The sequence below is a fragment of the Monodelphis domestica genome, chromosome 1 (genome assembly GCF_027887165.1).
Source record: "Monodelphis domestica isolate mMonDom1 chromosome 1, mMonDom1.pri, whole genome shotgun sequence".
In the NCBI taxonomy this organism is placed as follows: domain Eukaryota; kingdom Metazoa; phylum Chordata; class Mammalia; order Didelphimorphia; family Didelphidae; genus Monodelphis; species Monodelphis domestica.
In genome coordinates this window covers 257,012,116-257,024,338 of record NC_077227.1, presented here as the reverse complement: position 1 = coordinate 257,024,338, position 12,223 = coordinate 257,012,116, and the positions used below count along the sequence as shown (strand labels likewise).

Below are 12,223 nucleotides of genomic sequence, written 5' to 3'. Positions count from 1 at the left end.
ATAAGCGAATAGAAAATATAAGCCTGGAGAGTCAGCCTCACAAGTCTTGCCTCTGACATACTGGCTGTCTGACTCCAGAGAAAGCACTTAACCACTCAGTATCCCCAAGCAATGATCTCTAAGACCATAAATTGAACAACTGGGGTTGATATGTTGGGAGAGGGACTTTTTTTTAATACTATTATCTTCTATCTTACTATCAGTTCTAAGAGAGAAGAGTGGCAAGGTATAGGCAATCAGGATTTAGTGGCTTAACTCAGGTTACATGGCTAGGAAGTGTCTAAGGCCAGATTTGAACCCACGTTCTCTCAACTTCAGGCCTAAAGGTCTATTCACTGTTACCTCAATGCCCTGAGAGGAAATTTTCTTAACAGGAGTCCCTCTAAATCAATGGAATCTCAAATAGATTTTTTAATAATGTGATATTAATTATTGGGAGAGGAGGAAAAGTTGCTTTAGAAGTGTTCAAAAGCAAATTTAATATATGTGTGTCCACAAATTTATTGAGGACAAGGATCATAATTCAGTTAATTTCTTTTTTATTTCTTCTTTCTTCTCACTCTCAGCCTCCTCCTTCTTCATCTAAAGAGAGGCCTCAGTACAATAGAAGTATCCATGATAAAATTTTTATTGTCCAGAATGTCCATAATGACCAAAGGAGTCCCAGGGAAATGGGCTGATTTGCTGTGGGATATGGGATACATCACAGCCTTAGTTTTTACAGCTGGGGGGGAAGCAACTCTGATCTTCCCTGTACCCCAGGGATATAATGAGGGGGAAGGAAAGGAGACTGTTACTTTAAAGTGTCCTGAGCAGCCCAAAATGAAAGAAAAATGATACTTAATGATTTACTCTTAACTGACATTGAAGTAAGTCATTTCTATTATTATCATCATCAGCATTAACATTTATATAGTGCTTACTGTATTCCAGGCACATAGTGCTAAGTGATTTGCAATTATCATTTCATATGAGTCTCACAACAACTCTGGGAGGTAGTTGCTATTCTGATCTCCATTTTATAGATGAGGAAACTGAGACAGACTGAAGTGACCAGCCCAGAGATATATAGGTAGGAAGTGTCTGAGGCCGAATTTGAATTCAAGACTCCCTTTTTTTAGACCTGGAGCTCTATTCCCTGTACCACCTAGATGTCCTTAGCTACAATCGAGGTCATAAGCACATCAGTGGTCATTTAGTGGCCATTTAGTGTTCTGGTTAAGAGGATTAAATAAGGAATGAATTATAAGAAAGCCCAATTCTTTAAGCAGAAGCAGGCCCAAGACACAAGTTTTCAACTTTTCAGAGAACAGCACCCTACATTCCCCAAAAAGAGAGGGAGCCCAAGCACACCCTATGTTCTTGCCCCTATCTTAGTCAGTGTAGTCCCCTGAGGGCACCCAGCTCTAAACACAAGAGCAGAAATGGGGAAAGAGGGGAAGAGATGAAGGGAATAAGAGCAGGACCAAGGGTCCTTTTCTTACTGTGGAATTGAGCACGATGAGAAAAAGGGCTAAAGATGTCAAGGACTTGAATCCGTCCAGATCCTTGTTTCCTAGGACACCATAGTATTGACTGGGTATTAGTCCCACCTGGTAGATGACCAGTTGCTCTGTAGGAGAAAACACATGGGAAATACAAATAACAGAACTGGTGAGTAAAGATCCCTCAAGAATCTTTGGTTTCTTCAACTCCCCATCAACCAAACCAATCAATCAAAAAGTATTTATTAGGCACTAACTGTACACCCACCACTGGGCTAAGTGCTAGGAACAGAAAGAAAGAGCAAACACAAACTCTGCCCTCAAGGAGCATACATTTTGGAGAAGAGTCAACATATATAAATCAATGCACACAAGACAAATAGAGTAGAAGAAAAATATTCTTCGAGCAGAGATTCTTAAGATTTTTGTGTGTTGTGGACCCTTGGGCAGTCTGCTGAAGAAGCTTACGAAGCTCCATCTCAGAATAATTTTTCAAAAATTCATAATGGAAAGAAATGCTAAATTTCAGTGAGAGGTGAGTGAAAATCAAAGATGTACATTTTTCCCCCATCCAAATTCATTGAATGCATAGATTCCTCATGGGTCCATGAACTCCAGTTTAAAAACTCTTGCTTAGGGGCAGCTGGGTAGCTCAGTGGATTGAGAGCCAGGTCTAGAGATAGGAGGTCCTAGGTTCAAATCTGGCCTCAGACACTTCCTAGCTGTGAGACTCTGGGCAAGTCACTTGACCCCCATTGCTTATCCCTTACCACTCTTCTGCCTTGGAGCCAATACACAGTATTGACTCTAAGATGGAAGGTAAGGGTTTAAAAACAACAACAACAACAAAAACTCTTGCTTAGAGGAGAGGCATATTTCAGGGACCAAGAAAGACCTTCTGAAAGCGATACTCCTTTAATAGAATCTTTTTCAAAAATACTTTTTTTACCTTCTGTCTTAGAATCAATACTGAATTCCAAGGCACAAGAGTGGTAAGGGCTATGCAATTGGGTTTAAGTGACTTGCCTACGATCACACAGCTAGGAAGTATCTGAGGCCAGATTTGAATCCAAGTCCTCCTGATTCTAGGTCTGATTGTCTTCTCCTTATCTGAGTCTTAATTTAGGAAGCCAGGAATTCTAAGAGTTCAATATGAAGAAGGAAAACATTCCAGATATGGTGTTGGGGATGGGGGTAAGAACAGAGGAGATGAGAGGGAATTTTGTGTGAAGAACAAAAGAAAGGAGCCAGGTTGTAAAGCACTTTAAATGCCAATGTGTGTCCCAAAAGTCTTAGTCCCAAAAGATTTTTTTGTATATCCTATATGGAGGCAGCTAGATGATGTAATGGAGAGAGTGCTGGACCTGAAGTCAGAAAGACCTGAGTTCAAATCTGATCTCAGGCATTTCCTAGTTGTATGACTCTGGGCAAATCCCTTAACTTCTATTTGCCCTAGTTTTTTCATCTGTAAAATGAGAGTATAATAGCACTAATCTTTCAGGGTTTTTATAAGGATCAGGTGAGATAAAGTTTATAAAATGTTTTATAAACCTTAAAGCATTATAAATACTATACTTAATATGTATATTAATATATAATAAATATATAACAAAATATATATCTGTATTATATAATTATATATTATATAACAATGTTATATTATATAATCATAACTTACATACTATGACTATATATTAAAGTTCCATGTTATATATAACTATACAATAAATAGTGATATATCATATAATATATAAGCATATATTATGTTTATATATTATATGTAATGAGTTCCTATAGCTATTCTTAGAACAAGAGAAGAAAGAAGGAAGTTTGTGGGGACAGAAGGGCCCAGGGAAGTGCTCTGTCCTCTATATACACTCACTCACCCAGCAGGGTGACACAAAGAAGGGTCAGGAACATCAACACATTCTGTGATGAACAATAGGGAAACAAGATGGACTGTATCTTTAGGAAGCGTCGGAGAAACTGCAGGTCCAGTCGGGGCCTGAAGAGAAGGAAGACACAGAACAAAGGTTAACAAGCTAGACTGTCCCCTCAAAGGAAATTGTCTTACAATTTTAGATTGGGAAAATCCCCAAGTGAGAAATCAGACAAGGTCTGTCTAAATTGTGGTGTTCAGGACCCCATGCTGGTGATTACTGATGTTGATCAGGCTGGACTGCAAGAGGGAGGGAGGGGAAGGAATAACTATTTATATAGCTCCTAATATGTGCTAGGCATTGTGCTAAGTACTTTACAATTATTCTATAATTTGATTGTTACAGCAACCCTTTGAGGTAGGTGCTGTTATTATCTCCATTTTGCAGATGAGCAAACTGAAGCAGGCAAGATGCCTGGATATATACAGTTAGTAAGTGTCTGAGGCTGGATTTGAGCTTCAGTCTATCCTGACTTCAGACCCTGAGCTCTGTCCACTGGATCACCTAGCTATCTTTTTTCCTGTGAACACTCAGACCAGCAGCATCTGCAAGGGTTCTCCCAAAGCCCTTCACAAAATTCTGCAGCTACAGATTCTCCTCTACCAATTTTCAAGTTCAAAAAAGTTCTTTTTGGACAAGAGCTGTGCTCTCTACCAAGACAGACTGGCACCTGCTCCACCCTTGATGGGACTTCAAGATGACTGGATTACTGAGAGATTAAGTGATTCCCCCAGGGTCACCCAACCAGTATGGGTCTGAGGCAGGACCTAAACTCAGGTTTTCCTGAGTGTGGAACTGATTCTTCACCCACTATACAGAGATTCTCATAGCTGCCTTTAAAGGCAATAAAAAACTATATTTTTCTGTTTAGTTTCTCTCCATTTTTTCTTAAATAATTCTATTTATTTATTATTTTAACCTCTGTCTGCCCCACTTTCCTCATATTTAAATGGGAATAATAGTATCTATCTTTCAGGGTTTTTGTGAGAATCAAATGAGACCAAGTCTATAAGGTATCTTATAAACCTTAAAGCATTATAAATACTATACTTAACATATACATATATATTATATGCATTATATATTATTAATATATTATATGTAACACATATAAATATATATTACATATTTTATATAATAGTCAAATATGTATTATATAGTATATGCATATATTGTATATCATCAGTTTCCTACATCATCATAATTCTCCTAAGTATCCCTCTCTCTCCTCCTCCTCTTTCCCTCAGAGAGCCATCCCTAGGTGGTATAATAGTCAGAGTGCTGGGTCTAGAGTCAGGAAGCCTCATCTTCCTGAGTTCAAGTCTGACCTCAGACACTTACTTGCTGTTGACCCTGAAAAGTCACTTGACCCTATTTGTCTGTTTCCTCATGTGTGAATTGAGCTGGAGAAGAAAATGGCAAACCACTCCAGTATCTTTGACAAGAAGACTCCAAATGGGGACACAAAGAGTTGGACACAGTTGAACAACAAATTTTTTAGGGGAAAAACCAACCCCACCATAACTGATCAAAATATATAAAAAGTCAAAAAATATGTGTAAAGTATAACACTGGTGGGCCTTTCATTTCAGTAAAGAGTGCCCTCTCCTATCTCTGTTAGAATCTGGATTGATTTTTAAAATAATTTTTTAAACCCTTACTATTTGTCTTAGAATTGATCAGTATATATATAGAAAGGAGGGTCAATTCCAAAGCAGAAGAGGCTAGCCAATTGATGTTAAGTGACTTGCCCAGGGTTACACAGCTAAAAAAAAAAAAGCATCTGAGGGCAGATTTGAACCTAGGTCCTCCTGACTCCCGGCCTGCCCTGATCTTTTTTTTTTCCCTTTCTAAACCCTTACTCGCTGTCTTAGAATACAGTATTTGTTCCAAGGTAGAAGAGCAGTAAGGGCTAGGCAATGAGGGTTAAGTGATTTGCAATTACTGAGGTTCACATTTGAAGCCAGGACCTCCTGACTCCAGACCTGGCTGTCTATTCACTGAGCCACCTAGCTGCCCTCTTCCCTCTGAGTCTTATAATTTTATTATATTCACCTTTGGTTTTGTGGTGAATAGTTAATTATTCTTTCCATTTCTATTTATATTGTTGCAATAACTGTATCTTATTTTCTTGGCTCTGCTTACTCACTGCATCAGTTCATAAGGATCAGAACAGTTTCTCTGAATTTATCAGGCACATCATTTTGTATAGCATAGCAATATTCCATTATTCATGTGCCACAATCTTGGTTCCTTTTCTCACTTTATTATAATGATGCCCTCTGAGGCACGTTCAAGCTCCAAACTCTGTAATTTTGTGACCTAGAATACTATGAACCTCAGTGTTCAGTAGTGAGGGGAGTAAGGACGTGAAATAAGCTCTCACTGGACCCAATCTGCAACCAAAATTGTATTCCTTTGTCACTCATTTCACATATTCCTTCACCACATCCTTTAGAATACAGAAAAGAGAATCTCTTTCCCCTGCCTAGTGACCTCCAGGACTGGATGGAAATTGGTCATCTGGCCCCTGGCTATCTCCCATGGTTCCACTTTTTTTGTTCTGGATCACAAATCAAAAAAGGCAAAAAAGCCAGAATAATTTGCTTTATGAAGAAGAAAGCTAACGAATCAAGGAAGAGAAATCTAAAGAAACTCCGTTTAAAACCAATGCCGAACCCCTAAAAGAGCCCCTTCAACCTCCCAAGAGTCTAACTACAGTGTTCTAATCTTAACCCTCAAACACTCCTCATTCCTCCCACTCTAATCCTGTCTTTCTATCTATTTTATACTCTACACAAGGACTAGCTTAATGACCAGGGGCAAATCACTTAAATTTCTTAATGATCCAGGCATCTTTCCTCTCTTCTCCTCTCCTCTCTCTCTATCATTACCTTCTGTCTTAATATCAATTCTAAGACAAAAGAGTGACAAAGGCTAGACAATCAGGATTGAGTGATTTCCCCAGGATCACACAGGTAGGAAGTGTCTGAGGTACATTTGAACCCAGGACTTCCCATCTCCAGGCCTGGCTCTCTATCCACCTAGCTGCCCCAATCCAGGCATTTCTCTAAGACTCTTAGAGAGCAGCTGCCAATCTGTATCAGTTGAGAAAGTTTCCTAACTAAAAGTTTGCTACCTAATGCAATCATCCAATATAAAAGCAAGTCTGGGGTGAATTCTCTGCTGACTCGACATCAGAGCTGGTAACAAGTCTCTGCTGATTCAGCATCAGGAACTGTCAGGACCAAAGTCTCTTGCTGGCACCTCCTCTCTACCTTTTTTCCCCCCTTCATTTTATTCTTTTTTTTTAACATTAATAAACATAGACATTTTGATACACAAAGAACGGGGGGGGGGGGGGGGGGGAGACGGTCATATATGAAATCCTAAATCTCTACCATCTCTACCATTTCTCCTTTAAACATTTTTTCCTTCCACAAGAGCACAAGAGTAGGTGCTGTGCTTCTCCCTCCAAATCTCAAAAGCAGGTACTTTTAAGTATTAGGGTGCAATGTAGCTAGTGGCACAGTAGATAGAGCACTGGGCCTAGAGTCATGAAGACTTGAGCTCAAATCTATCTTCAGACAATTTACTAGCTGAATGTCCATGGACAAGTCCTATTTGCCTCAGTTTTCTCTTCTATAAAATAGGGATAATAATGGTACCAACTCCCAGGGTTGTTGTGAGGGTCATACAGGATATCTGAAAAGAACTTAGCACAGTGCCTGGCACTTAGTCGGGACTATATAAATGCTAGCTATTATTATCATGTGTTCTGCTATTTTATGACCCAAATCCTTCTTCATTAACTGGAGGACTCCAACTTAGTACAGTACAAACTGGGTTGAATTTGGTGGCAGAGAACCAGGGTTGGGATCATTAAGATGTTATTTACCACCTCTATGACCTTGGGCAAAATTACAATACTTTTCTGAGCCTCTTCATTCATAAAATGAAGGAATTGGACTAGATGAACTCAAAAGTCTCTTCCAGTTCTAGATCAATCATCCTAGGAAAACTCTTCTTCAGCTAAGTATTACTTCTCTATTGAGAAGCCTTTCAAGAATCAATAATTGAGCAATAAAAAATGCCCTGAAGACACAGGAGAAAGGCAGAAGAAGTAGCTAAGTACTTGGGTAATCCGCAACTTGGAAAATAAATGTGAACCACTGCTCATCAGCCTCAACCCAAATCAAAGTAGGCAATTATATTTCTAAAGGAAGGAGGGAGGGAGGGAGGAAAGGAGGGAGGGAAGAAGGGAGAAGGGAGAGAGGAAGGAAGGGAAGAAGGGAGGAAGGAAGGAAGGAAGGAAGGAAGGAAGGAAGGAAGGAAGGAAGGAAGGAAGGAAGGAAGGAAGGAAGGAAGGAAGGAAGGAAGGAAGGAAGGAAGGAAGGAAGGAAGGAAGGAAGGAAGGAAGGAAGGGAAGGAAGGAAGGAAGGAAGGGAAGGAAGGAAGGAAGGAAGGAAGGGAGAGAAAGAAGAGTTATACTGTGATGTATGTAATGTTTTTTATGCCCTATGGGGAGGTGAAGAACATGAAATATTTGGGGTTAGGGCTGGCTGCATTGATACTCAAGAGTATCCAAGGGACTGGTTTGATCCTTTATGGGGGGATAATGGAAGAATATTGTCAAGAAGAATAACAAGAACATATTTCTATTAATTAATTAATATTAATAAAAAGAGGCAGGGAGATATGGGGGATAAAGGGAAGACCTCAGAGGAAGAGAAAGCTGGATTGGATTAGATGAGTGCCAAGGCTCCTTCCAGCTCTAAATCTATGGTCCTCCCTTTGACTCTTATTTGTCTTGTGATCCAGGGCAATTTGTTGAACTTCTCAGGGTCTTAGGAAGCTAAAACTATAAAGTATAACAAATGATCAAAACATTGATCAGAGGAAGTTTCCTCACCAAGTTCCTCATACCAATTAAAAATATACATATGTTATATATTAATAACAGCTGGCATTTGTTATATTTGTTACATTTGTAAAGCATTTTATATACATTATTACATATGATACAAAATATCTATGTGTTAGGCAATACAGGTATTATTATCCCCATTTTACAAAGAGAGAAGCAAAGTCATAAATGTTCCCTGCTTTGCCCATGGTTCACTGCTGATGTCAGAGGTATTATTTGAAAACAGATCTTCCCAATTCCAAGGCCAGGAGAAAGCTGATGATAATATGTACCAGTGGAGGAAGTACACATAGATGGTATCATAACTTCACTGAAAAAACATCATTTTGAGGACTGTAAAAAGAATTTGTGTATAGAGTGGTACAGAAAATAGAGTGCTAGAGCTGAAGGAACTTGGGAAGATTTGAATTCAAATTTGACCTCAGACACTTACTAGCTTGGTAACCCTAGAGAAGTCGCTTCTATCTGCCTCAGTTTTCCCAACTGTAAAATGGACACCATAATAGTATCTTGAAGGGTTGCTGGATCAGGATCAACTGAGATAATATTTATGGTGTATGGCACATAGCAGGTACTACATATATGTTATGTTTAATTTTCTTTTTCTTCCTTAGTAAATAAATTCCTTGAGGGCAGGAAATGTTTAATTTTGGTGTTTGCATGAAGGCACACAGAAGGCACATAAAAATTGGAGCTGAATTGAATTTCAACGTTTAAAAATTTGCCTCAGGGAGTACATATACAGTGCACTTGATATAGCAAAACACTGATTATTCTTATAAACTCATAATATTTTACACCTCTGGCATATATAATAATAGTAGCAGGTGAAGGCTCCAATAGTGTTCTTTTCACTATATACCAGGCTGCCTCTAATCATTCAATGTTGTTCAGTTGTGTCCAATTCTTCATGACCCCATTTGGGGTTTTCTTGGCATAGATCCCAGAGTGGTTTGCCATTTCCTTCTCCCTCTCTTTTTCCAGTTGAGGAAACTGAGGCAGTGTTAAGTAACTTGCCCAGGATCACACAGTTAGTAAATAATCTTTGAAACATTTCTTATCCTAAGATCTTTTTAATGCCTACACATTTCTCAAAAAACTACACTGATAGCAGGACTTGATATACCTTATCTACCAGGATTCGAGGGATATTTCAACATCTGCTATGCCCAGCTGGAATAGCTTTCCCCAGGATTCTTTTCTTTCCACTTCTTTCATTAGCATGAGGAACAATAACCAAGTTAACACTGTCACTGAAAATTGGAAAGGTTTAGATAATTTACCACCCTAAAGCTCCATTACAGCTCCTAGATCAAACTAGAATCTGATCTAGGATCTGAGTCGTGACTGCGTAGATCAGAGGTCCTTAACCTGGGATCTGAGAATTTTTTTTTCTTTTTTAAAAATTCTTACCTTCTGTAAGAAGAGGGACAAAGGATAGACAAACAGGGTTAAGTGACTTGTCCAGGGTTACACAGCTAGGAAGTGTTAGTGCTAGGAAGAGGTCAGATCTGAATCCCAGACCTCCCAACAACTCCAGGCCTGGCACTGACTGCCCCCATCCAAGAATTTTTAAAAAATATTTTGATAAATGCATCTCAACATAATTAGTTTCCTTTGTGATCCTTTTTATTTTTGTCATTTTAATTTATGCCTTTAGAAACATTATTCTGACATTTTAATTTGTGTTCATAAACCATAAAGTAATTGTTCAGAGAGCAACTCAGCAAGCTATCAAGATCACCAATCCAAATGCTAGATGGGGGAATGAAGCTTTGTACATTTTGATTTGTAGTAAACAAAACAAACTTTATGGGAGCAGCTGGGTGGCTCAGTGGATTGAGAGTCAGACCCAGAGAGGGGAGGTCCTGGGTTCAAATCTGACCTCAGACACTTCCTAGCTCTGTGACCCTGTGCAAGTCACTTGACCCCCATTGCCTAGCCCTTACCACTCCTCTGCCTCAGAACCAATATACAGTACTGATTTCAGGCCAGAAGGTAAGGGTTTAAAAAAACAACACATTATTCTGAGAAGGCTAATAGGCTTATTATATTATATATATATATATAATATATTATATTATTATAATAGGCTTCCCCAAATCCCCAAGGGGTGCTAGGACACAAAAAAACTATCAAGAACCCCCAATCTAGATCAAACTTCCTTTCCCAGACCACTCTTCCCTTAAATATGCTGTATTCTTTTACACAAAAGTTAGCTCCTTGAGGGCAAGAACTGGCTTGATTTATTTCCCCTTGGCCCTAACAATGACTGGTACATAGTAGGCACTTTAAAAATGTTGTGGATGGATTTTGAATAGCCTAAGTAGTATTCAAGAAATATCTAAGATTTTTCTGCAATTTAGCCCCATTTCCCCCCCTTTCTCAGCTATTATATCAGTCACAAGACAGCAATTTCATATCAGGGAATTTATTTTTGAATGATCATAATAATTTAAGGAATAATTCAGAGTCAGGAGAGACTCTGCCCAATCTCCTTTTTTACTTCTTTATCAATAGGACCTTAAAAATGATCAAAATTCTTCAGAATGATGGATGACCCTGGGGTACTTAAGGATTTTCAAAACTTTTAATAAGCTCATTAAAATAATTAAGAGGTTTTTACCAAGGGTTGAAAGTGTTTCTAAGCAATACTCAGTTATCTTGAACACAGGGGATATTTTACTGGAAGTCTAGGAACACTGGAAAGAATGTTGCCTGGACTTGGGTTCAAGTGATGACTCTGCCATGTAACTATAATATAGATACCTGGACAGTGAAGTGGGCAGTGTTGGATTTAGGATCAGAGGTTACTGAGCTCTAATCCTACCTCGGACAGTTCCTAGCTGTGACCCTGGCCAAGTCACTCAATTCCACTGTGCATCAGTTTCCTCATCCATAAAATGGGGGCAATAATAGCACCTCCCTGCCAGGGTAATTGGGAGGATCAATGAGATAACAATTGTATAGGGCAGGGTGAACGTTAAAGAGCGACCGCAAAGCTAGCTATTGTTAGTTACTAAGCATGACCTTGATCAAGTCACCCAACTCCCTGAGTCTCAGTTTGCTCATCTGTAAAATGAAGGGGCTCCGGCCCTCCCTGGCGTCTTTTCAGCTTCATACTCTAGGAATTTTTCCTCCAGCTTCCATCCCTCTCCAAATCATCAGACTCCTCCCTACAACTAACCCCGCTGCGTTCCAAGTTGCCCAGACCCTGCACCCCCAAACTCCTCCTCCTCTGTGCCCTGCACTCCCGGGGGAACCACGGTGGAGGTATAGCTCACCTCGAGGCGGCTTCGGGGTTCCCCCTTGCTGCCCGCGGGGGCGTCATGAAGCCGGTGCTGGAGCGAAGCGCGCGCCCGGCTCCTCCCAGGGCAGAGTCCCGGCCTCCGCGGGGCGCGCGCGCGCAGGCGGCTCGGGCTAGACTGGGGAAGGGGAGGGGAGAAGAGAGAGGGAGCAAGGAAGAGGCGGGGCTTAGGTTCAGCGTGGGCGGGGTTCTGTGGGAGGCGGGGTTTGAGGCACGACCATAGAGAAGGCGCTGCATGATAGAGAGATAGGTCCCTGAGACAGCAAGATACCGCTCTGGGGAACTACCTTCTGGATTGTGTGAAAAAAAGAGGAAGAGGAGAGAGAAAGAGAGAGAGAATGTGTGTGTGTGTGTGTTTGTATGAGAGATGAGAAACATCCAAAACACAAAATATGAGATTATTTTTAATTTTTGAAAAATTTAAAATTGATTGTTTAAATGTTGAGTTCCAAAAGTCTCGTCATCCCTCCAGATCTTCCCCTGCCCATTGAGAAGGCAAGTAATATGATGTCTATTATACAAGGGAAGTCATGCAAAACATCCACATTAGTCATTCTGGGGAAGA

At 40.0% G+C, this 12,223-nt stretch overlaps 1 protein-coding gene across 2 annotated transcripts in view; it reads right to left on the bottom strand.

Annotated features, from left to right (window-relative positions):
- ABCD4 (ATP binding cassette subfamily D member 4) overlaps positions 1-11,775 on the bottom strand; it is a 34,761-nt gene extending 22,986 nt beyond the window's left edge. For both annotated transcript variants that reach the window (XM_007472827.2, XM_007472829.2), the window contains exons 1-3: positions 11,636-11,775; positions 3,371-3,489; positions 1,485-1,612 (exon numbers count right to left, since the gene is read on the bottom strand). In XM_007472827.2, coding sequence (XP_007472889.2) covers positions 1,485-1,612; positions 3,371-3,489; positions 11,636-11,682 — 294 coding nt within the window. In that variant the 5' untranslated portion in view covers positions 11,683-11,775. The remainder of the gene's footprint in view (positions 1-1,484; positions 1,613-3,370; positions 3,490-11,635) is intronic.
- Positions 11,776-12,223: the final 448 nt, after the last annotated feature.